This window comes from Macrotis lagotis, chromosome 7 (assembly GCF_037893015.1).
Source record: "Macrotis lagotis isolate mMagLag1 chromosome 7, bilby.v1.9.chrom.fasta, whole genome shotgun sequence".
NCBI classification, from domain to species: domain Eukaryota; kingdom Metazoa; phylum Chordata; class Mammalia; order Peramelemorphia; family Peramelidae; genus Macrotis; species Macrotis lagotis.
This window is the reverse complement of record NC_133664.1, coordinates 87,191,755-87,217,059: the sequence shown is the minus strand read 5'-3', so window position 1 is coordinate 87,217,059 and position 25,305 is coordinate 87,191,755. Positions and strand designations below refer to the sequence as shown.

Sequence of the window (25,305 nt, the reverse complement as noted above, 5' to 3'; positions counted from 1 at the left end):
GCGGCGGGCGGCCACGCCCCTTCCTCCCACGAGCGCCTCGCGGCTGGGGAAGATGGCGGCGCCCGCGTCCGCGCGCTGACCGCCGGCGGCCCGAGACCATGCGGCGCGGGGCCGGCCCGGGCCGCCGCGGCGCCGCGATGAAGCGGCTGCGCGAGGCCGTGGAGGAGTTCGTGCACGCGGCCGCGGAGGGCCCCGGGGGCGGGGAGGGCGCCGGCCCGGCCGGGCCACCCGAGCCCGCCCCGCGGCCCGGCGGGAAGAAGCGCCGCCGGGAGCTGAGGAGGGAGAAGCGGCGGCTGCGGAAGGCCCGGCGCGCCGGCCGGCCGGCCGAGAGCGGGCCGCGAGCCACGACGGCCCCGGGCCCGGCCCTCGGGGAGCCGCCGCCGCCGCCGCCGGCCCGGGCCAAGCCCCGCCGCAGCCCCGCTCGGGCCGGAGCCCGCGGAGCCGCCGGGACCCCCGGAGCCGCCGGGGCCCCCGGAGCCGCCGCCGCCGCGGCCCGCAAGCGGGCGCTCCTGGCGGCCAACGAGGAGGAGGAGCGCGAGATCCGCCGGCTGGAGCGCCGCCTGGGGCTGGGCAGGCGCCGCCGGGGCAAGAAGGCCGGCCCGGGCCCGGACCCCGCCGCCCTGCCGCCCGGCTTCGTGCGCGACGGCCTGGGCTACGTCCTCGGGGCGCTGGGTGCCGGCGGCGGCCCCGCCCTGTACGGCGAGGAGGAGGAGGAAGAAGAAGAAGAGGAGGAGGAGGAGGAGGAGGAGGAGGAGGCGGCGGCGGCGGAGGCCCGACGGCGCGGCCCGGGCGGGGCCACCAGCAGCGAGGAGGAGGAGGAGGAGGGAGAAGAGGAGGAAGAGCAGGAGGAGCAGGAGGACGCAGATGCCCACCTGCCCGCAGCGGCCGAAGAGGAAGAGGAGAGGGGCAAGAAAAGGCTGCGCGATGCGGAGGGGGACAGCGGGCAGCCCCGCCCCGAGGACGAGGAGGTCGGGCAGCTTGTCCAGGGTCTCTTGTTCAGAGGAATAGAAATGGGCACAGACCGGCCCTGGAGTCAGGGGGACCTGAGTTCAAATGTGGCCTCGGACACTTAATTACCTAGCTGTGGGGCCTTGGGCAAGCCGCTTAACCCCACTGCCTTGCAAAAATATAAAAAAAAATTTAAGGGGATAAATTTTCTAGATGCAAAAAAATTACAAATTCATTTGTAATTTGTCTTTTTATCATATTCCCATTGAATTGGTGTTTTGGGTTTTTTTAGGTTTTTGCAAGGCAAATGGGGTTAAGTGGCTTGCCCAAGGCCACACAGCTAGGTCATTATTAAGTGTCTGAGACTGGATTTGAACCCAGGTACTCCTGACTCCAAGGCCGGTGCTTTATTCACTGCCACCTAGCCACCCACCCATTGAATTGTTAAAGAGCTAAAAGTGAATTGGAAAGTTTCCCCAAATTATGAAAAAGCTGAAAGTGAATTTGAGATTTTCCCCATTAATCCCAAATCAATAAAAACCTGAATGGCATCAGCCCACTGGAAGCTTCCTTTCAACACTAAGTAAGAAGGTTACTATCCAGAGAGTGCTCTAGACTAGGGAGGAGCAGAAGGTGTCTGTAGAGGACGCTCCCTGCCAGCCATTCAAGGTAACCGTTTTCTCCCTCCTAGAATTCACTTTTGAGCCATGATGACGAGTGAATGAAAAAGAAAAATGTCCTAAGGTTTACTCTGTGAAAAGCACTGCAGATTCCTGGGGAAGAAGACAGGAAGCCAGTCTTTCAAGAAGCTCACATTCCTTTTATTCTTCTTTTAAATTTTTCCCCCCAACTACATGCAAAAAGCAAGTTTCAACATTTACTTCCAAAACCTTGAGTTCCAAATTCTCTCCCTTCCTCCCACCCCATGTCCCCAGTTGAGAAAGCTACTTTGGTTGCTTTTACTTGGAGTAGGTCAAAGATGTGTGGCCATGAAAAACAGTACTATAATACTTGTGATGTAAAAGTAAACATAACCTCCTCCAAAGAAAAAATAAGGTGGAGGGGGAAAAAGTATGAAGAAGCTCACATTCTGATAGCTCATATACCTCTTAGTGTGTGCCAGGAGCTTTACTGAGACAGAGAATAAGTATCTTCCCCAAAGTCACATATGTATTAAGTGTCTGAAGCTGGATTTGAACAGGGATCTTACTCCAGGCCCAGGGAAAGCTGCTCCAGTAGAGGAAGTTTCTGCCACAAGTCAGAGCAGCAAGGCAATGTATCTTCATGAGAGTCACTTTTATTGACATAATGATATCATTTTAGGATGGTAATTTTCTTGTCTAGGTTTTGGGTAACTGGGTGGGACCTGCAGCAGTTGCCAGGTTGTATTTCTATGAGGTGTTACCCCAGTTTATCAGTCTGGGTTTATTGAGCAAGAGACAGATTTTTGTTTCCTGTGTCTTGATGTTTTCCACAGATATTAAACTGTTTCAAGTTATTTTTGCTCCAGAACTTTGTTAAATGAACTGAAGGTACTCTCTAGAGCACTGTTGTGCATGCAGTAAATTTAACATGTTCTTAATATGGTCCACTTCATCTAGTTTAACATTTGAATTCATGTGTGCTGTGGGATACCCAAATAAGCTTAGGGAGTACAAGCTACTAACACATGCATTAGTATGAAACAGGTCATTGATGAGAAATAGATATCCAAAGAAGAAAAGTCAAAATTTAGTTTGAATCCCACTTTAACTTTGTGACTTTAGGGAAATTATTTCTCTCTCTGAACTTCTATTTCCTTAATAAAACAGAAACAATTGTAGTTGTATGATCTTCCTCACAGAGTTTTTGTGGAGGATGCTCTTTATAAACTTAAGACACTGCATAAATGTGAATCCTTATAACCTTCCCCATTAATTTTAGCTCTTTAATACTTTAATGGGATTGTGACAAAAGGCCATTTGCAAATGAATTTGGAATTTTTTTCTAATAGAAAATTTATCTCACTAATTTATCTCTATCCTTTTAATTAGGTTCTTTGTAAAAGTACAAAGTATATCCCACCTCATGTGAGAAGATCTGAGGAAACTGTGGATGCCAAAAAGAAGGAAGAACTAGAAAGATTAAAGAAAAATGTGAAAGGTCTAATTAACAGGTAATATATATATCTCAGTTCTGGAGGACTCTATTGTGTCTTGAAATTAGCCAAATTGTTCATTCTCCATAGAGAAGTAGAACATCATTTTTTAAGTGAATTAAATTTTAAGCAGCAGGTAGGAAAATTAATTAGATTATTGAATACTCTTTACTCCTTCTATAAGGAAAGCAGCACATTCTGGGCCATGAATTCTTTAATTTTATTCTTCCTATGTATACGACAGCTCTTCTCTGCTTCCTCTAAGTCCCCCATCTCTATTCTCTACCTCTAACTCAAAAATATCTAAGGCAGATCATATGCTACAAATCACCCTCAGCCTGCTGGGAGAGGAATAGATAGGTGACCTTTTCCTCTTCTGAGAGGAAATCAGAAAAATCATCTCTAAGTATTGTTATAGACTAGTTTCCTGAGACATTAAGTGAATTACCCATTATCTCAAAACTAGGGTCAGAGGCAAGAATAAATCTTTCTCTGTGATGAAGTAGAGGAACTACATATACCCTCTTCTCTAGTAGTTTCAGTTCAGATTCACAGAACACCAGCATTCCCTCCCACCTCTGCCTGGGTCTATCTATGACTCTTTCCTCAACAAACATTTCCTCTTTCCTTTTCTGTTTTTTGGCCTATCTTGTGTAAGAAGTCCTGAGTTACATGGAATTCCCTTTTTTTCCTTTGTTATTGATGGCAATCAGAGAAACAAGAATGGAATAAAATTAACAAAGGTGATTTTGGGGCAGTTGGGTGGCACAGTGGATAGAGTACTGACCCTGGCGTCAATAGGATGAGTTCAAATGTGGCCTCAGACACTGAATAATTAACTACCTGTGTGACCTTGGGCAAGCCACTTAACCCCATTGCCTTGCAACCCCCCCCCCCAATAAAAAAGGTTAATTTCTACTTTAGACTCCCTACCTTCAAAGATATTAAGAAATGTAGTTTAAGTTGAGGAGACCTGGGTAAAAGAGGATAATGGTGTCTTGAAATTCAGACTATATAGATGGAGCAGAAAAGAAGCAATTCTGCTCTATGTATAGACTATGTATGTCTTGTTGACAGGGTAGCACCTTGGTTGGGGAGAAATAAATGAAAATTGTTTATAGGAGGTTTTTTTAAGTGACTTTAAAAAATTGCAAGGTTTTATTCTATATATTACTCTATTCTAAAACAACCAGCTTAACTGCTCTCCTCAGTTTAAGTTCTAGAACAAGAATTCTGGTATCCATGACCTTGTTTAAAAAAAAAGATTTTTATAGTTATTTCAGAGTGACTGGATCCCTTTGTAAACACATATATTTTATTTATGCATTTAAAAACGTTCTGGTAGGTCCATAGGGCTCATTGATCTGTCACTCTATGACCTCAAAAAAGTTAACTCTAAATCTGGAAGTCTTTATACATCTCAAAGGTAAAAGACTGAAAGGCAAAATTAAGTATACACAATACTTGAGTTTTCCTTCGCTGCTCTCAAGACATAATGATGAAAGATGATTATATAGGGATCTTTCTTCTTTGGGGCATTATGTCCAAAAGAAGGACCACCAGGAGAGTGATAGTGAATGATTCCATATAACAATCAATATAACAATCTTTCTGCAATAACATCTGATAACATGAACTGTAAGGAGTGCATTATTTTGAATAATGTATTTATTTTATTATCTTTGAATAATATATTCAATATAGTAAAAATTCTCCCAGCAGAGTATAAATTCTTTGAATGAGGGAGTTTTATCTTTCTGTCCTCAGTACCTTACACAAATTAATAAGTATTAGTTAAATAAAAATAAAACTTTGGTTTAATTGAATTGTTTTGGATCTGTTCATAGTAACTTTTTCAGAGTAAGATGAAAGTGTTCTAATTGGAAAAAATATTTAAAATGAAAAGGTTGTGTTTAGTTATTGTTTTTTAACTTGCATGCAGTAAATAGAATTTGAATCTTTAAAACCAAAAATAAGATTACTTTCTAGTCTTGAATGTCAGAATTTTATAAGTTTACTTGAAATAAATTTTTGTTGAAAAAATGCAATTTTTACTATAGGTTGAGTGAACCTAATATGGCGTCTATAAGTGGACAGCTGGAAGAGCTATATATGGCAAACAGTAGAAAGGATATGAATGATACTTTGACAGATGTTCTTATGAATGCTTGTGTAACTGAAGCTGTGATGCCTGCCAGGCTGATGATGGAACATGTCCTTTTGGTTAGCATTCTTCACCACACTGTAGGAATTGAGGTAAGAAGTCTTTACCTTTCTCATCTTTCTTCATTTATCTTCACTACATTGAAGTTATATCAGTCCATTGTTTATATTCTTTCTGTTGAGAAAATTTCAAATTTCATAATTTTAATTCTAGCTCTTATAATTCACAAGGCCCAATTTAGCACCTTATTCTGCCTTGGGTACTTCACAGATGAGCCTTTTGTTTTGTACTAATCCAGTCATTTCAGGTACCAAGAGTTCCCAGCAAGGAGCCTTCTTTTACCAGTACAAATTGATCATTTCTCTGCAATTAGAGGCTTCAAGAATTTCCCCATCCTCTGGAGGTTTAAATGACTTGTCAAGGGACACATTATGTGTCATGGGTGGATTCAAGTTATTTGAACTTATCTTTGTAAGCCTGTAAAGTATTTAAAAGTAAAAACCATGCTATAGAAAAATATTATAACTTTAAAAATAAAATAAATTGGGATTGTCTCCCACAATCCAAAACAGGACAGCTGGGTGGTTTTCCAAATAGAGTGCCAGGCCTAGAATCAGAAAGTTCTGAGTTCAAATCCAACCTTCAACACTTATTAGCTGTGTGACTCTGGACAAATCACTTAACTCTGTCTCACTTTCCCCATCTGTAAAAATGAGCTGGAGAAGGAAAATGGCAAAGCACTCCATTCTCTCTGCCAAGAAAGCCCAGTGGGACCACAAAGAGTTAGACATGACAGATGACTCAACAAAAACATCTACAACACATAGTGGATATTTAAATAACACCTCGTGATGAACTGTTACCAGTTTTCCATTCTATCCCTTCCATTCTATCCCTTTTACTCTCAGCTTTCATAAATTTCCTTGGTTGAAAACTTGTCCAATCCAACTCCTTAACCGAAGTGAGAACCTCTTCTAAACACTTCTGACATGTGGTCATCCAACTTTTGCTTCATCACTTCGCTTAATATTTGGAGATAATTGTGCTACTTTTGGCCAGTTCTAATTGTGACAAACTACTGTAGTATCTTTGTCAAGAAAATCACAAATGGGTTCATGAAGAATTAGACACAACTGAAAAGCAACTGAATAACAGAAATTGTTGAAGCTGAAATATGCCTACCTGTTAACTTCCATTCTTGGTCCTAGTTCAGGCCTTGGAGTTCAACTACAGTAAATCCAATCCCTATCTTCTTTTAAACAAATTAGACATTTTTCATTCCTTCATTTGAATCATATCTGGTATGGTTTAAAGTTCCCTTAACCATCATAATGGTCTCACTTGAATATGCTCAAACATTTTAAGGTCCTTCCTAAATATTTCACCCCAAACTGAATTTCAGATAGGATCTGACAAGGTCATTATAATAAGAATATCACTTCCTTTATTCTAAATACATTTTTACACTCATTTAACTATATGTTGTTGTTTTATAAGGCAATGGGGTTAAATGACTTACCCACAGTCACACAGCTAGGTAATTTTTAAGTGTTTGAGGCTAGATTTGAACTCAGGTCCTCCTAACTCTAGACTGATGCTCTATCCACTGAGCCACCTAACTTCCCCTCCATTTAATCTTTTTTTTTTTTTTAGGTTTTTGCAAGGCAAATGGGGTTAATTGACTTGCCCAAGATCATATAACTAAGTCATTATAAGTGTCTGAGGTCGCATTTGAACTCAGGTCCTCCTGACTCTAGGGCCAGTGCTCTAGTCATTGCATCATCTCTCTGCCTCCCCTCCATTTAATCTTTAAAAAGGCATTTATTAAATCTACTTTGTGGCAAACTCTATATTGAATATTTGGGATTGAAAGGCAAGAATGTATGTTCATGTTCTCAAGGAATTGACAGTGTACTGGAAGAAGATGGGGTGTACACCTATAAACAGATGCCCAATACAAGCATGATCTTCTTGGGTTCAGCCCATTTCTCCAGTTTATTGTGATCTTTTTGGATCCTAGATTTTCCCATCAAGTGTGTGACCATCCCTCCCAGCTTTGTGTCATCCCTATAGTTGATAAGTAAGCCATCTATACTTTTACTTTTAGATCATTGATAACAACTTTTAAACACCGGGGCAAAGGACAGAGCTTTTGAACACTGTTATAACAGCTTCCCCTTCAAATCATGTTTCTCATCTATTCCATACTCTTTAGTGTTTTTCTATTTCTTCCTAAATAAAATATTCAACCATTAGGGTGGCATTCAAGTTCTACACAATCTGGAAGTACCCAGTGTTTCGGTTCAACTCCATAAACAGTATTGACACTATGCAGTAAAGATGCAAAGACTAAAAATAAAACAGTTCCTGTCTCATATTTTACTTGGAGGAGTACAGTGTGTACAAAAAGTAAATATAATTTTAAAAAAAAGTGACAGTACTAACACCTGGGGTAATCTAGGAAAGCTGCATGACTAGGTGGTCCCTAACTAAAAGGTCCAAGTTGGAGATGGTGAAATACATTCCAGTAATGGGGGGTGGCTTATTTTAGGGAGGGTTTTTTGCAAGGCAAATGAGGTTAAGTTAAGTGGCTTGCCCGAGGCCACACAGCTAGGTAATTAGTAAGTGTCTGAGACTGGATTTGAACCCAGGTACTTCTGACTCCAGGGCTGGTGCTTTATCCACTGCGCCACCTAGCTACCCCTAGGAGTGGCTTATCTTGTCAGCAATAAGAAGGTAAAGCTCATTTCATTATTCTTCCTGCTACATGCTCTCTGCTATGCCCAAATTGTACCACTTGCTGTTCCACATTGCTCTGGACTTGTCTCCTAACCCTCACTTTGCTAATCAAAAAAGGAGCTAACTAATAGAGTTATAAAGGTAACTAAGGATTTTGGAAGCCCGCACGGGTGTATTCCCCTCCTGTTGATCATTTTCAGTTAGCCTACCAGGCTGAGCTTTTTTAAATGGTCATTTACTAAGGTGGTATATAAGAAAAGTTGATACAACCAGAATGTCTTTCATCCCTCTCCACCTATTTGAAATCTTACCCATCTTCAAAATACTCTCCAAATTTTGCCTTTTACATGAAGCACTCTGAGTTCTCTTCTCAGAGTCATTTTTTTCTTTGACTTCATGTAGCAATTTGTATCAATCACATTCTCTTCACCAAGTTGTATTTTTAACTATATAACATTTCATATTGTGCATGTGTCATATCTCTTCTGTTAGAATTGAACACCATGAAATTGGAGCCATATTATAATTATCTTTTTATCTCCTGAGCACCTAGCATAATATTTTCTTTGTGGTAAATGCTTAACAAGTGACTCATGAGTGAATAAGAGAGAAAAACAACTCAAAAGGTTTAGGTAATTTCCATTGTGAATAATCTGCTCATAAATGGTTGGTAATTAACTCTGTATTTTATATTATCTTTCATTTCCAGAAACTACTCTTTTTCTTCTGTACTTTAGTGTTGTAAGCCAGTTCTTCCTGTCCATTATGAAATGTAATGAAACACCTGAATGCCATTCTTAGTAACTTTTGATTGCAATCATACAGTGCCATTATATGGCCATTTCTGGACTTGCTTAGGTCTTCCTAAATCACATTGTTACACTTTTGAGTAAAGTTACTATCAGGTTTTAGCACTGATAGCTTAGCATTTCAGTGAGTTATGATAACTATGGACAATGACCATTCACAGCATGTCAAGGATTTACTTATCTGCAAACATGAGATTATTAGTCATACTTATCGTCTGTACCTTAGCTAATAGCATGAAAGACAGTTGAAATTACTTGTTCCAAAGGGGAAGTCATTACAGCAGTTTGGCTAATGACATCCACTGAAGCTTTTGCCAAAGTATAATGAGCTATTTCAGGATGCTAGTTCCATTAAACTTTCTTTTAATTCTATAATGGCAGAAACATCTTCACAGGAACCCATGCAAAAAAATGTACTAAAGACCATAATGTCGTTTGATGAAATATTTTTTATTGGTCTGTTCTGAGTCAAAATTAAATTCCGGATGGATGTAAACTTTCTTATATTTCCCATATTTGAAATAATGTGTGAATAAACGTCTTCCAATTATTTATGTAACAGTATTGATGTTCTTCATATATTTTTATTTGTAATGTTAGACTATTAAATTACTTCTCAGATTTTATTTGTAATCCATAGTTTTAAAGTACAGGCTTAAAAACTGTAAAATCCTGTTCTGCATTTAAATCCATTCAAAAACAAAGGATGCATATGAATGTTTCTTTGTATCTACATAATTTTTCTTTTTTTTATGTATTTTGTTTACTAAAAGATTGAGTTCACGTCAAAGGGCTTCAATATCCTTAGCCACCTTTTCCTTTTTCCCTCATGCTCACAGAGGAAGAGATAGTCCTCTAGCATGCCAAAGCTGACCCCTTCACTTGTATCCTTGATCGTCTCACTCTAGTTCTATAACCTTATTCCATTATTCATTGTTTCATGCATACTCAGTTCTTTCTTCTTCCTATAGCCTATAAGCAATTGGTCTCACCTCTTCCATAAAAGTCTTCCTTTCAATCTTTGATCTCCAACCATAATGATTTTCCTCTTTCTCTTATTTGTAAGTTTCTAGCAGTAACTAGAACTACTTTTTCCAAGGTGATGGAGACCCTCATTGCTAAATCTAATGGTCTCCTTTCCACATTCCTCTTGACCTTCCTATGATTCCCACCTTCTTAATACTTCTATTCTTTTGACCTTTGTGACACTGTTCATAATCCCCTCTCTCCTTACCCCAGATCCACTTTTCTCTTTCTGAAATGACCCCCCCCCCCCGCCTTGGTCACTCAGCTTTATGATCTTAAAGCCATTTTCTGTTCCAGTCCCTTATTTTAACTCCATGTGAATCTCTTTTTATGTTTCAGGTGTGTTTCTAATGACCTACTGTTAGAGTCTGCTTTCTAATTCATTCTGCCATCCTCTTCCATTTATGGTTGCGTTTATTTGAATATTTCCATCATCTTGTGTATTTTTCTTTTTTTTTTTTTTTGTCTCCTCTTTATAAAGAGGAAAAGGGTAGTGAGAGAGATGGACTGCTCAATACCAGTGCTCTGAGTTTGGTGTCATCATACTTCCCTGTCTCTCATCTTTTTCCCTCACTGTGGCCTAATCTTATTGTGTTCTTTTTCCCTTCTTTTAAACCCCTCTTCAAGAGTCATCTTCCTTAGTTAGATTTTATATTACTTAGGTCTGATTTTTTTCTGTCCTCTCCCTTTTATATCTCATATCTTCCCTTTCTTTCCAATTTCACAAATAAACTCTTACCTCTTTATGGGGAGGGAAGGAGGAGAGTGTGTTTCTATATTCCTTTCTTTGACCATTTCATATGAGTGTGAAATTTTCCCCTTCCCTCTTGTTTTGTATACTCTTCTACTTAGGAGATAATTTGTTCTACCTTTTAATCTGCCTAACATATTCCTTTTCCATTCCCACTTTATTCTTTTTAGATCAACATATAACAATACCACTTTCTGATCTCTCTGTGATTCTTGGATGGTAATAGGAGGCTACATATATCATCTCATATTAGAATATAGGGGAAGCTAGGTAGCTCAGTGGATAGAACAGCAGCCTTGGAGTCAGGAGGACCTGAGTTCAAATGTGACCTCAGACAGTAATTACCTGTGTGACCTTAGGCAAGTCACTTAACACCATTGCCTTGCAATGGAGGGGAGCAGGGAATGAATGTCATATTAGAGTGTAAACCATTTATCCTTGTTGAAATTCCCTTTTGATTGTTCACTTTTGTTTGCCTTTTTATGTTTCTCTTAAACCTTGTGTTTGCATTGTAAACTTTCTCCCTAGCTCTGAACTTTTCATCAGTAATGCTTAGAAAACCTCACTTTAATTGCTTCTCCTTTAGAATTATACTCAGTTTTGCTGAGTGTGATTCTTGATTGTATGCTTGTATTCTTTGCATTCTGAAATATCATATTCTAACCTCTGTCCCTTTATAGTAGTTAACTATAAAATATTGAGTGATCTTGACTGGTTCCTTGTACCTAAATTCTTTCCGGTTGCTTCTTGTAGCCTTTTTTTTTTAATGTGGAAGCTCTGGATTTTGTTTTAAGTTTATGTGTTGTAAATAATCTGAATTTCAAGCTTTAAAATTACTCCCATTTCTATAGAACCTTTATATTCAAAGTAGGTAGTATAAATATGATTCTGTTTTACATGTGAGGAAAGAGACCCTATAAGGTTGTGACTTGCCTATAGATAGTCTGCCAGGCTGCCCTGTCCTATATATACTGGAATACATTTTGATGATGATTACAAGTCTTTTAAAAATGAAAATTACTATAGAATTAGAGATCAATCCATTAGTTCTCTTTCTCCCACCACCTTAAGGTCACATTATGGTCCTGTTGGTTCCACCTTTGTAGCATGTTTCATGGACACCTACTTCTGCCAACACCCTGGTGGAGGCCATCCTCACCATATGCTGGGCTATTTTGTATTTCAACAACCTGATCATTGATTTCCCTAAAGCTTGGGCTTAACCATATCATTCCCTAGGTCACCAAAGTCCTCGGGTTCTTTTTTGTTGTCAGAATCAAATATGAAATACCATTTGACTTTCAGAGTCCTTCATAATCTAACCCCCTCCTGCCTTTACTTCCCTCCATGGGCTCTGGCTTCTGGTGACACTGGCCTCCTGGCCCTTCTTCACACATGCCACTTCTTTTCCCACTTGGAGCAGCTTCGTTCACCTGGTCTCCTATATTTAAAATCTTGAAATTATCTTTGATTCTTTCTTTTCCTCAACTTCTCATAATTACAGAAATCCATGTGTTTTTTTCCCCTCTCTCGCTCTCGCTCTCGCTCGCTTGCTGTTGGAGAAAAATAAGAAAAGCAAAATCTTTGTAGTAAATATGTATAATGGAACAAAAACAAATTGACCATGAGTCCTCTCCTCCTTTTCCCCCAATATTGGTAATATCCATTTTCCTTAGTCATCACTTTAGTGCTTTGATTTGTACCTTTGATCACTTATATAATCTTGTGTATCAAAATTATTTACTTCTTACTCTACCAGTAAGCTTGATGAAGGCAGGAACAATATGTTAGCTTCTCTAATACTTGCATAGTCATGTGCACACAATGAGAACTAAATAAAGTGTTTGATGAGATTGAAATCAGTATATTTGTAGTTGGAAATAGAAATAAAATAGTTAATTTTTAAAAAATTAAAAAAATAAAATCAGTAAGTTTGTGAAGATTATTCTGAGAAAAAATTTTTTTAATATTCGGTACTAGTTTTTTAGGAAGTAGTACAATTTTTTTAAAGAAAACTGATTTTTAGAGATATTCTGGAGACATTTTTATTGTTTCAGATGCTGAGAAATTTTGTTATTAAATAACTACAAGACATTGTATGATGTGCTTAACACTAGAGATGAAGGTCATATATATGTATATGTTTAATAAATATATATTACCTATATATTTTGTATGTGTTCATGAAGTATTATTTTAAATTTGGTAACAAAAGGGGGAACCTAAGAAAAATTTACTTTTTTTTGAATGTATTTTTTTTCTCTTTATTTTCAGGTTGGTGCTCACTTTTTGGAAACTGTGGTGAAGAAATTTGATGAAATACATAAAACTGGTAGTGAAGGGAAAGAATGTGACAACCTCTTTGCCATAATTGCCCATCTGTATAACTTTCATGTGGTACAATCTCTACTCATCTTTGACATTCTAAAAAGACTTATTGGAACATTCACAGAAAAGGACATTGAATTGATTCTACTAATGCTGAAAAATGTCGGTTTTTCCTTGAGAAAAGATGATGCTTTGTCCCTGAAGGAACTGATCAGTGAAGCCCAGACCAAAGCCAGTGGAGTAGGCAAGAATTTTCAAGATCAGACTAGGGTATGATTACATAACTTAAACAATATAAGTAGTACATTTGATGAAAATTTAGAAAAACAACTTTTGATAAACTATTAGATTTAATTTTCTATAGGTAATATATAAATTTTTAGACTTCAACTAATTTATAAATTAGATTTAACATGTAGAATTTTCAGACTTGATCAATGAATCTGAAGTTTTAAATTCTAACTATAAAGGAATATGATTAGTAGCTCTCTTTGTTTACATAATGAAAGCTTTTTTATTAATTTTTGTTCAAGATATTATTTGAGTTTACAATTTCCCCCCAATCTTACTTCCCTCCCGAAAGCTTTTTTTTAAACTGTTAACATTTAAGTGATGCTGATTTGAATTTTGAAATCTAGTTCAACACAAGTGATTTCTGTGAGTGCACATTCCATACATCCTACCTAAAGAAAAGAATTAATATGATGAGTCACAATATGTATGTCCTTGTATATAGGAATATGTTTTCTGACCATCTAAGTAAGGTACTATTCATTAAAGTTTTAAATATTTCTCTCTTTTAAAGATTCGATTCATGTTGGAGACTATGTTGGCACTAAAGAATAATGACATGCGCAAAATTCCAGGCTATGATCCTGAACCTGTGGAGAAACTAAGAAAACTACAGAGAACACTGGTAAAAAAAAAAGTTTAATGCTAATTTACAAGTTAGATTGCTGTGCCAATTAACTCTATACTAAAGTCCTCCTCTCATGTCTCATTTAGATATAGAGGTGGTCCTGTGTCTTTGAGGTCATTCCAGCACAGATTCTGTTAAGCTAGAAAGATACTTATGGGCCTGAAGAAAAAGAATGTGTCAGGCAGCTAGGTGGTGTAGTGGATAAAGCACCAGCCTTGGAGTCAGGAGTACCTGGGTTCAAGTTTGGTCTCAGACACTTAATAATTACCTAGCTCTGTGGCCTTGGGCAAGCCACTTAATCCAATTTGCCTTGCAAAAAACCTAAAAAAAAAAGAGATTAAAAAAAAAGAAAAAGAATGTCTGTGGTCTGAGGACCAACCTTGCTAATGTGAGGAATAATTTCCACCAGATTAGATTGTTCATTATGATGTAGTTTTTGGTTTTAGTATAATGTAATGTGATGTAAAAGACAAGTCTGTTAAGGTGCAGGAGTTTTCAGCATTGGGCAAGGTAATTCTCAGTAAAGAAATTAGATATTGAAGTATCTTGATGAATGCATATACCCCTCGTTAGAGACTCAGAAGTCAGACTGTGTAGGAAAGTAATAATTTTAGTAAAGATCAAAATCTGACCCAAATTTCACAGGGTATGAGTAAGAATTATTGTTGAAATCATGATTATGACTATTGTAGATCTCTAGTCTACTGGTCTTTTTAATCTGTATTGATAATATTTACAGTAATCATCTAATCATATACTAAGAAAATCTTAGGTGAATAAATATTGAAGACTAATGTCATTATCTTGTCTTATTACTATAGTAAATGAGAAAAAAACAGTTTTGTTCTACCATTTTAAATAAACTAATTCCTTATAATCATTTAGGTTCATATCCCTTAAATGATATTTCTAATATTAATTGAATTTTATAAGTAATACAATAAACACATTTATAAAAGTCCATTTTAATTGCAGTAAAAGATGTCTTATGGTAATGTATATAGTAATAATCTAGTAATATAGTATAAATCATTATTTCCTAATATCTCTCTTCAGCATTTGGTTATTTTAATTTTTTTTAATGAGTAATTGAATTTCCACAAAGTAGTGCTGCTTGTTATTGATCACATTAAAATATTGTTGAGGTTATACGAGTTAAAAAATATATAATATTACTGCTTGTTAGAAAATTTCCTTCATTTTTTTTTAACTAAGAAGGTAGTTGGGAAACAGACCAAGCCTACTCCCCATATTGAGGCCTTGTTTTCATACATTAAGAGAGAAGGAAAACAAAAAGATTGAATTCCCTAGAAATGCATTAGAATGAGTTTTATCCCTAAGCTCCACCATACAATTTGTGAAGTACAAAAAAAAGATAGCTCTTAAAACTTCCTTGACAACCTCTTTGTCTTTTTCAACTTTTTTTTCTTATTCTGAAATGTGTGAGTGTGAGCCTCATGAATTATGGGATGATGGCGATAAATATTAAGTAAAAGCAAAAGTATATATAAACTTTTCATCTACATCCTTGCTTTTTCTATTTTTGTTATTTTTTTTACCAGACTAATTTTATAAATTTCTGAAATGACCTCATTTTTAATCTGGTGAAAGACTAGAAAACTCTTAAATTGTACTTTTTACCTTCTAGGTTTTATTCTATTTCTAACTCTGAAAAGACTTTCACTAAATAATTTAATACAGTCTGAAAGTACTACATTTCTTAGAGCATGCATAATTTATAGAACATATATATTGTTATTATTATAAGAGTTTTGCATTTCACTTTCAAAAAGAAGAAAGTAATTCTTTAAAGAGTTTTCATAATTTAAGAATGCATATTTTTAACCAAACCTATGATTTCTTTGGTGCAGGGAACTCTCCAAGAGAGGCAGTTTCTTCTACCAGTGTACAAATCTTAGTGTCTTAAAGACACCAAGATGTTTAGTGACTTGCTCCAGGTCTGTGTCAGAGCTTCACTATGTCTTCCTAACTCTAATATAGCTCCCTTTTCACCATGTCATAACTGTTTTGTTTTGTTTTTTGTTGTTTTTGCAAGGCAGTAGGGTTAAGTGGCTTGCCCAAGGCCACACGGCTAGGTAATTATTAAGTGTCTGAGGCCGGATTTGAACTCAGGTGCTCCTGACTCCAGGGCTGGTGCTGTATCCACTTCGCCACCTAGCCACCCCCATACTGTTTCTTAAGTCTTTTTTTTTTTTTTTTTTTTGCACATTAAGAAAAACTATTTCGGGGCGGCTAGGTGGCGAAGTGGATAGAGCACCAGCCCTGGAGTCAGGAGCACCTGAGTTCAAATCCGGCCTCAGACACTTAATAATTACCTAGCCGTGTGGCCTTGGGCAAGCCACTTAACCCTACTGCCTTGCAAAAAACTAAAAAACAAAACAAAGATGTGTATGATTATAATATGGTTCGTGTGCATACATTATATTCACTTCCATGATTAAGTTAATATTGCAATGTTTTAAATGCAGTTAATTTGTCCCCAAAATACTATCATTTTTAAATGTTCATGAACTAGTTGCAGGAAGATGTTAGTATAAAATATAAATCATGTTCTCAAAAGCTGCAATAAAAACTTACTTCATATTTTAAATAGATTCGAAACAGTGGTTCTGGTAAGGAAACTCAACTTCGGGTGTCTTGGGAAAGCCTTTTGAATGCAGAGCAGATTGGCAGGTGGTGGATTGTAGGGTCATCATGGAGTGGAGCCCCAATGATTGACAACAACAGTAATAACCAGCAGAAACAATTTAAAGGAACGGTAAACTAAACTGATAATAATGATTCTTGTTGGAATTTATTCTTATTGTGCTTGTACTATTTATATTTTCTCTAAAATATAACCTTTTTAAAGAATGACAGGCATGTACACCTTTTATCTCCTGCACATAGTAGACCCTTAATACTTCTTAAGTGAATACAATTATGCAATACACACATACACTTACACACACACATACACATCTTTGAAAACTAAAAAAATATTATTTAATTCCAAAATGGAATCCACAGTGTTATTAAAAAAAATTTTATTATGGAATATACTTCCCTATAAATGTGCAAGCTGCTATTTTATTAGGTTACTATTGGAAGGTACTTTAATGATGATAGCTAAAGAAGATAGAGTAGGTGACATAGGGAGAAGTGTCAAGAGTGAGCAGTTTTAAGTCTAAAAAGTAAATTCTTTTAAAATACTTATTTTATTATATTGTTTTCATGATTGATCTAAACTGTACTTTACCATGGAAGCTTTCCTCAGGCATGATACCCATCTGTTCTTACTGCTTTCTCTTTTCCTATTTCTGTCTTTTCCTCTCATTTTTTTAAGGCACAAATAGTTGATTGTCTGTTTTCCCATTGAAAGGTTTCATTTATAAGACTAAATCATTTAAACCAAGGGATTTGGTTCAACAAATTTTTGAGTACTTACTCCAACAGATTGCTTTTTTCTAGCTGCAATAGTTATGTCTATGTAATAACAAAATGTAGTAAAAACCTTTAAACTTTGTACAGAACAGTAAAGGTGTTTAATTTTTTTTGATGCTGTGTGCTTTCATTGACAGCTTTTGATTTTATGACAGCATCAAATTTCTCCTTATACTTTTTTTTGTTAGAGATTTAAAATTTAAAAGCTTCCATAATCCAATGTATGCATAAACTCATAAGAAAAAAAAGTTCTTTGTTAAGATATGCTTATTAGCCATGGCATTTTTTTCTTCTTTCAAGGTTAGCTCAAAGATACTAGAGCTTGCTCGAAAGCAGAGAATGAACACTGATATCAGAAGAAATATTTTTTGTACATTGATGATTAGTGAAGATTTTTTGGATGCATTTGAAAAGCTTCTAAAGTAAGTACATCTAGTAATTTTCAAATTTCTTTTGCGATTTGACTCTTTGTCTCTAGCTAGGGTTGAATCAAAGAATTATTGGTTCATTCTGACCTTCAAACTGAAAATGTTTCTAAAGTTCATTGGCTGAGGAAATTTGCTTAACTATAATTTTATGTGGGTTTTCTTTTTTTAATCGAGGAAATGATCAGCAAAGAATATTAAGTAAATAAATATTTGTTATCTTAAGAGATATGGTGTATGCTAAACATACTTGGATTTTTGATTAAAGATGAGCTTGTAGTAAAATCTCATTTATTCTGAACATGATTTATATTATGCAGTACTTTGATCTAGGTGGTTTAATGAGTTGAACAGACCCATATGTAGGACAGAAAACAGTCACTCTACTTCGGTTAGCTTCAGTTTCTTCAACTGTAAAACGAGAATGATAATAATGGCACCTACTTCCCAGGACTGTTGTGAAGTTCAAGTGAGATAATTGTAAAGCATTGCAAAACATAGTGTTATTTGAATGCCATCTGTTATCAATATTATCATCATCAAATGTATCACCCTCCTCTTCTAGATCTTTTAATATATTTAGGATACCAGTGCAGTTCTGGTATGATGTTCCCTATTTAGAATCATAGCAATAATAACTGCTGCATAGCACTTGAAAATGTTTTAAAATGTTTTAAAAGTTTATTGCCCCATTGAGCCTCCCAAGAATGCTGTGAGGTAGGTACCAGGAGCTCTCCTTCAGACTGATTGGACATCATCAAACAGTGCAGCTCAGAACCCATTCTTGGCCACCCATCCAGTGTGACATCATCCCTTGTATTCACCTAGAAGGTCCCAGGCCTTCCTCAGTTTACCATACATCAGAAACACATTGGTGGCATACACAAGTCATGTGCTGGTTGGTCACCTCTTGCTCTGCCACATGACTGTATCTGTTTCAGTCATATGACTAGCAAATGTCTGAGGCAGAATTAAAACCCAGATCTTAGACCTAACACCTTTTCTAATATAGTCAGCTATGTCTCAACCACAAAGCTTTACATTTTTGAAAGATGTTTATTCTTATATGTGTGCATTTGTGTGGGAGCAGCCTGCCATCATTGTAGATTCTGCACAGCTTTTAGCTTATTGTCCACTTCTACTTCTCTCCATAACATTCTCTTTTGTGGATTATTAAACCAGGCTTTTGAGTGGCCCTAGAATATTCTAGTATTTAATGAAGTCAGCACAAACGATCCAAAAACTTGCTTTCTTCTCCACTGTCTTTATCTGTTTCCTAATGTAAAACTTTGTTTCCACATTTTACCAGTAATTTTGTATCCTTAAGCCAGTGAAGCCCATGACTGTCATATCTTGCTCTTGTCTTGGCAAAGAGATTAGGGGTTTGGTTTGTGGAAGTTGTTTTTGAACTCTTCTGTTCCTTGTGGTGACCTCTTTACCTCAGTTAAACTTCTGTTAAAAATGGTGTAAACTGGGATGGCTAGGTAGCACAGTAGATAAAGCACCGGCCCTGGAGTCAGGAGTACCTAAGTTCAAATCAGAACTCACACACTTAATAATTATCTAATTGTGTGGCCTTGGGCAAGCCACTTAACTCCATTTACCTTGCAAAAAAAACCTAAAAAAAAAGGTGTAAACTGAATCAATGTCCTTTCCTTTTTTCATTTTTTTTGCAAGTTTTTTTTTCTTTTTTTTTTTAGGATTTTGCAAGGCAAATGGGGTTAATTGGCTTGCCCAAGGCCACACATCTAGGTAATTATTATTAAGTGTCTGAGACCGGATTTGAACCCAGGTACTCCTGACTCCAGGGCCGGTGCTTTATCCACTGTGCCACCTAGCCGCCCCCCCTTTTTCCAAGGTTTTAATAAGTTAGGCTAAAGCTGTTGTCATCGGTGACAATGCCGGCTCATTATCTTCTTGTCTAATTTATTTGATAGTCATTTTTACTTTTGTTCTAGTTAGAATAGTGAATACTTTGACTGCTTATAGACAGCTGATTTTGAAACCACTCCAATACTAATAATAAATTTTCTATCTACTGAACTGTAGTTTATTTCATTTTCTGAGATGATTGAGTGTTGCTATTTCTAGTGCTTTCCTGTTCTCTTCTTCTGAAGTATTAAATGCTGTGTAAGTATGAAGCTTTTGATTAGTCTGTAATGCTTTAGCTTCTTTTGTTTCTTAATTCCAAACTACTTTTTCTTGCACATTATCTTGTTTTTCTATACTTAATTTGCATTGAAGTTATTAAGGATAAGGCTCATGTTGGCTTGGTTTCCAGAATCTTGTCAAATTCTTAAGGGAATTTATCTTCATTCTCATCAACTGATGTTGACATATAATCTGCAGGTATTTTCATGATGATCTTTATATTTATGGGAATTATGGTAGAATAAATACTGATTCTGGGAGTCAGAGAATCTGGGTTCAAATCTCACCCCTGATGCTTAATACTTGGGTGACCTTGTATTCGATGGTATCTGGAGACCCTTCCAGCTGTATATCTGTGATTGACCCCATGTTTATAAACACTGCAAGACCAAATAAGTGTCTCATAAAATGTTTTCTTATTGCCTATGAGCATATGAAACCAGTTCTTTCAATTCTTTGTCTCTCTGAATAGACTACTTCTATGTTTAATCTTTTCCACATTTAGCCACAACTTCATTTGGTTTAATTTAAATATTAATATGTAATTAAATTTAATTAAATATTAAATATATTTAACTTCCTTTGTACTACTGTGTACAAGTTAAAAAGGAAACTGTTGGCAAAAATAATCAATTTATCAGCAGTGTGTATGTTGACAGGTGATCTAATTGTACTATTCAGGTAGCAATAGAAAAAGAAAAAATTAGTGCTAAGTGGTAGATAGAAAAACTTTAATACAGAAAAGGAAAAAAGTGTTTCTTCCCCATGAAATCCTGCTTCTATAGGCAGCCAATTTTCCATTTTTGAGGTAAAAATCATGAATGGCAAAATGATTGCTTTAAAAGACATCTTAACGCTTATGTTTACATATGATTTGACATAAGCATTGATCTGGTCTTAATTCATAAAGTCTGGGAATTTTAGAGTTGGGAGAGACTTTAGACATTTGTTCTAACCTCAGCTGAGGCTGACAAAAGTAAAAAAAATTTGTCTGTGGTCATAGATAGCATCAGATCCAAGAATCCAATCTCTGGCCCCCAGACTAGAGTTCTGTCTCTTCTAATACTGTTTACTTGTAACCGATTTTTTTTTTCTCTTCAAATAATGTCTTTTGAATTTATTTCAGAAATTTTAATCTTTAACTTATGTAAATTTCTTTCTAATTTATTGTCATTTCTTACTTGCAGGCTTGGACTCAAGGATCAACAAGAAAGAGAAATAGTTCATGTCCTCATAGATTGTTGCCTACAAGAAAAAACATATAATCCTTTTTATGCATATTTGGCTAGCAAATTTTGTGATTATGAAAGGAGATTTCAGGTAAGTTGAATGTTTTATTTTTGCTTTAGTTCAGTTTTAGTTTATCTACTTAGTTGAGAGCCAGTCAGGTTTTCTTCTCTCTCCCTTCTACAATTCTTTCTCTTCCCCACCACAGCCCTAGCTCCAAATGTGACATAAATCATACCATACATGGTGGTTAGTTTCAGAACCAAGTTTATAACTTGAGTTCTCATCATCTAGTTATATGTCTTTTTTGTTTGTTTGTTTGTTTGTTTAGGTTTTTGCAAGGCAAATGGGGTTAAGTGGCTTGCCCAAGGCCACACAGCTAGGTAATTAAGTGTCTGAGACCGGATTTGAACCCAGGTACTCCTGACTTCCAAGGCCGGTGCTCTATCCACTACGCCACCTAGCCGCCCCCTATATGTCTTTTGCTAAAGAGTTTTTTTAGCAACACTTTTACATATTTCAATTCCATGTATTACCTACTTTAAATGAAGAAATTTGCCTTTGAAAGAAACTTTTACAAGAATCTTAAAATACTGGCAGATTTCCTTTAAAGAAATCTTGACAAATTTAATAATATTAAATATATTTTAACTTGCTTTTAACCAAAAGATTTCATTTTATAGGCACAATATAATGATAATAATAAGGGTCACATTTCTAAAATACTTTGCATTGAAATGTCAACAAATGTATTTATCATAAACTGTGTTTTATGATCACATTTCTTTTAATGAGAAAGAAAGAGGGGGCAGCTAGGTGGCGTAGTGGATAGAGCACCGGCCTTGGAATCAGGAGTACCTGGGTTCAAATTCGACCTCAGACACTTAATAATTACCTAGCTGTGTGGCCTTGGTCAAGCCACTTAACCCTATTGCTTTGAAAAATCTAAAACAAAAATGAGAAAGAAAGAGAATGGCATTGTATTATATGATGTTACCTCCATTTCTACCTATATTTTGTTCCATTGTGACTTTATTTTTATTTTTGTTTGGAGTAGATGACATTCCAGTTCAGCATATGGGACAAATTTCGGGATTTAGAAAATTTGTCAGCTCCTGCATTTTCTAATTTTGTGCAGCTGGTGGCCCACTTGCTGAAGAAAAAGTCTCTTCCACTTTCTATCTTTAAGGTTTGTAACTAGTAAATTAATATTAAACTTTAAAATGCACTTTTTAAATCAAAATCTTTTTTAAAAATGATTTTAAAGGACTTCAGCTATTTTGTTATATTTCTTTATAGTAACCAACATTGTATGTTTATCCAGTAATCAATAGATAGTTTATTTATTTCACACCAGTATGTGCAATAAGCATGTTCGGAGTTTACTATCTCCTCATTGGTAAAGAAACACATGGAGATTTGGTCTTTCGCTTCATGGCTAGAAGTAATAGTTCATTAGAAATGAGGTAATGGAATATTATATTGACTGGTAAATAATGTTATTTTAAGAATTAGCATTGTTAAATCTTTTTCTAATTATACATATCTGGAAGCTACTAAAAATTTTTGAGTTGTATTTAAAATTCTTTTTCACATTGTAATTAATATCTTAGGTAATTGAATTCAGTGAACTGAACAAACCCAGAGTCCACTTTTTACGGAAAATATTATATATGCTACTAATGGAAACAGAAGTTGAAGAACTAACTACCATTTTTGGCAGGTTTGTAATCATTTTATTAGATATGGGGAAAATATAACTTGAAGATTGAAGTATGTGTTCCTTGGTTTTTATTTGGTTCAGTTGATTTCATCTGCTTAGTTAAATTCTTTGTAGAAGGAATTTTTAAGACTTCATTTTAAATAGGTATTTTAATTATTTTGTCACAAAAAGTGTTTGAAATAGAAAGCAAAATAATTTAATATTAAACTTGTACATAAAATGTTATAAATTTAGTATTGTAACTAGAAAATGACGATTTTGTTGTAATATTCAGTCCGTGATTTTTGTTTTGTTTTTGGTATAGATATAAAAAAAACTAGTTTTATTTCACTTTTTTCTCCAGAGTATCTGACAACCCAAAACTGGGAATGTTGCGGGAAGGTTTAAAGCTTTTTATTAGCCACTTCTTACTGAGGAATGCACAGACTCTTCAAAGTGCTGAAGAAGCCAATACACTTCAAGAAAGAGCTGATCTGGCAACGAAATCTTTGCAAGGAAAATCATCTTTAAAAATGTAGTGTTTGGGGCAGCTATGTGGCACAGTGGATAGAACCTAGCCCTGAAGTCCAGAGGACCTGAGTTCAAATACAGTCTTAGACACTTAATAATTGCTTAGCTGTGTGATCTTGGGCAAGTCACTTAACCCCTTTGCCTTAAATAATTTTTTTAAATGTAGTGTTGGAGGAAAGAGTCATGATTGGAATGAGTTGGTAAAACCAAAAAATCTTTAGTCTATAGAGCCAATATTTCCAGAATGACACTTTACAAGAATCTATTTATTTTTATATATATGTTTTTTTGTATATGTATAAAGCATATTGGGTATAATTTATACAGTTTTTTATATTGACAATGGTTTTCTGCTGCTGGCTGTGGTAATGGAACCATGATACAAATTAAGAGTAGGCCACTAGATGGTGCAATAATCGTGAAAAAAGTCAATGACAGTGATTGTATGTTTTGTATAAAAAATTCCCTCAATAAAATTATTTAAATATAATTTCTTCTGTGTTGCTTTTAGTGAACTATTAGGTATTCCATAAACAGGGTTTTTTCCCCTTTTATTTCTTTTTAAATATGCTGCATTTGTCTAAGTAACCCTTTGCTCTTCCAGAATATGAAGATAAAGTCTCCAAAGGGGGAAAATGAAAAAGATGAAAAAGCTCAAATTCATAATTGAGGGCCTTACCTTGAAAAAAGACAAGATCAAACTATTTCCTTTGGGGGTGAATATAGATATTGTTGGCTTCCAAATGTTTTCTAGTTAATAAAAGAATGTACACAAAGGACTCATGACCACTGCCATTGTATTAGTAAACCAAATAGATGGAGAACTGGACACTTTCATCTTCATAACCTCTCAATATCCACAAAACAGAAATTCTGTACCAAATATAAAGCATCTTCAGTGTACTGTTGTCTTGGACAGAGTATTCAAAACTGATTGCCCTCATAGTTCCCTACTACAGCCCAAACCAGATTAAAATGTAATTGAGAATTACTAACAAAAGCAATACAACTTTTAAAAATAAAATTTACTCTAATGAAGTGTAGGGACTATAAAAGGAACTCATTTTGGTAGTTTATATTTTAACTACTTTTCCTGTCTTCTTAGCTAGAAGCTTCTTGAGGGCACTAAAGAATCCCCGATGCCTAAATGTAAGAGATGTTCAGTGTATGCTTAATGATTACTGGGTTTTAGTAACAATTTAATATTCCCATTTTCAACAGTATGCTGTTAAGTATAGTAAAATTTAAGTTTACTTATAGTACTTTGAGTTCTTATAAGATGTCTCTTATAAGTAATTAAGTGAATTTTTGAAATAATTTTAACAAACTTTCTGGTACTTGTACATTAAAGAATGTTGTTAGAGCCTTCAATGGCCTCCTTTAGAGGCTATACATTTATAAAAATGTTTTTAAAATTCCTCTTAGTTTTGGCCTCAAAGCCAGTGTACTGCATATTTTTTAAGTGCTCTTGTCCTTAAGTGATGGGTCTGGAAACCACAAACGTCATCTAAATCAAATATAGTAAATAAGTCTAGTGATACAGATCGATGATGCATGTAAAGTCACAAACTTAGGTGACTTAGGACTTGAGCACCTTTTGAAAAAGGTCTCCCAGAATGATACTGAACAGTATATAATACTGTTGGAATAACTGTTAAACTTCCACAGTGAAAACTGTGAAGGCCCAACACTCCCCCATATGTGTATGTATGTGTATGCACAAAAACATCTGTCCATCTATACATATGTATCCATATATATATATACATGTGTATAATATTCTAATGTGCTTTTTAAAGTATCCATTCCATTTCTTGGTAGTTATTTTTCATTAAGAATCTCCTTGCTTTATCCTCAGGATGCCTATATAAATAAGTAAGACCATTTTATGATGAATCTCTTATCTAAACTACCTCCTTTGAGTAAAAAGCAAAAAAAAATTTTATAATGAATTTTATTTTGTAATAAATAAATTGGGTAAAGCAAACATTCAGCATGATAAAT

At 36.0% G+C, this 25,305-nt stretch overlaps 1 protein-coding gene across 1 annotated transcript; it reads left to right on the top strand.

Annotated features, from left to right (window-relative positions):
* The first annotated feature begins 83 nt into the window (after positions 1-83).
* NOM1 (nucleolar protein with MIF4G domain 1) lies at positions 84-24,263 on the top strand. Its single transcript, XM_074193268.1, has 11 exons — positions 84-968; positions 2,982-3,103; positions 5,146-5,341; positions 12,849-13,172; positions 13,708-13,818; positions 16,436-16,600; positions 17,566-17,687; positions 21,029-21,161; positions 22,126-22,257; positions 22,682-22,791; positions 23,135-24,263. The coding sequence occupies exons 1-11, from the start codon at positions 99-101 to the stop codon at positions 23,307-23,309; spliced, it is 2,460 nt and encodes an 819-aa protein (XP_074049369.1). The 5' UTR covers positions 84-98; the 3' UTR covers positions 23,310-24,263.
* Positions 24,264-25,305: the final 1,042 nt, after the last annotated feature.

What these genes read in the sequence shown, in the direction of transcription:
- NOM1 (XM_074193268.1), top strand. Translation starts at nt 99, where the DNA reads ATGCGGCGCGGGGCCGGCCCGGGCCGCCGCGGCGCCGCGATGAAGCGG. An exon ending in ACCACACTGTAGGAATTGAG is followed by an intron (nt 5,342 to 12,848) that starts GTAAGAAGTCTT and finishes CTTTATTTTCAG; the next exon opens with GTTGGTGCTCACTTTTTGGA. An exon ending in ATTTTCAAGATCAGACTAGG is followed by an intron (nt 13,173 to 13,707) that starts GTATGATTACAT and finishes TCTCTTTTAAAG; the next exon opens with ATTCGATTCATGTTGGAGAC.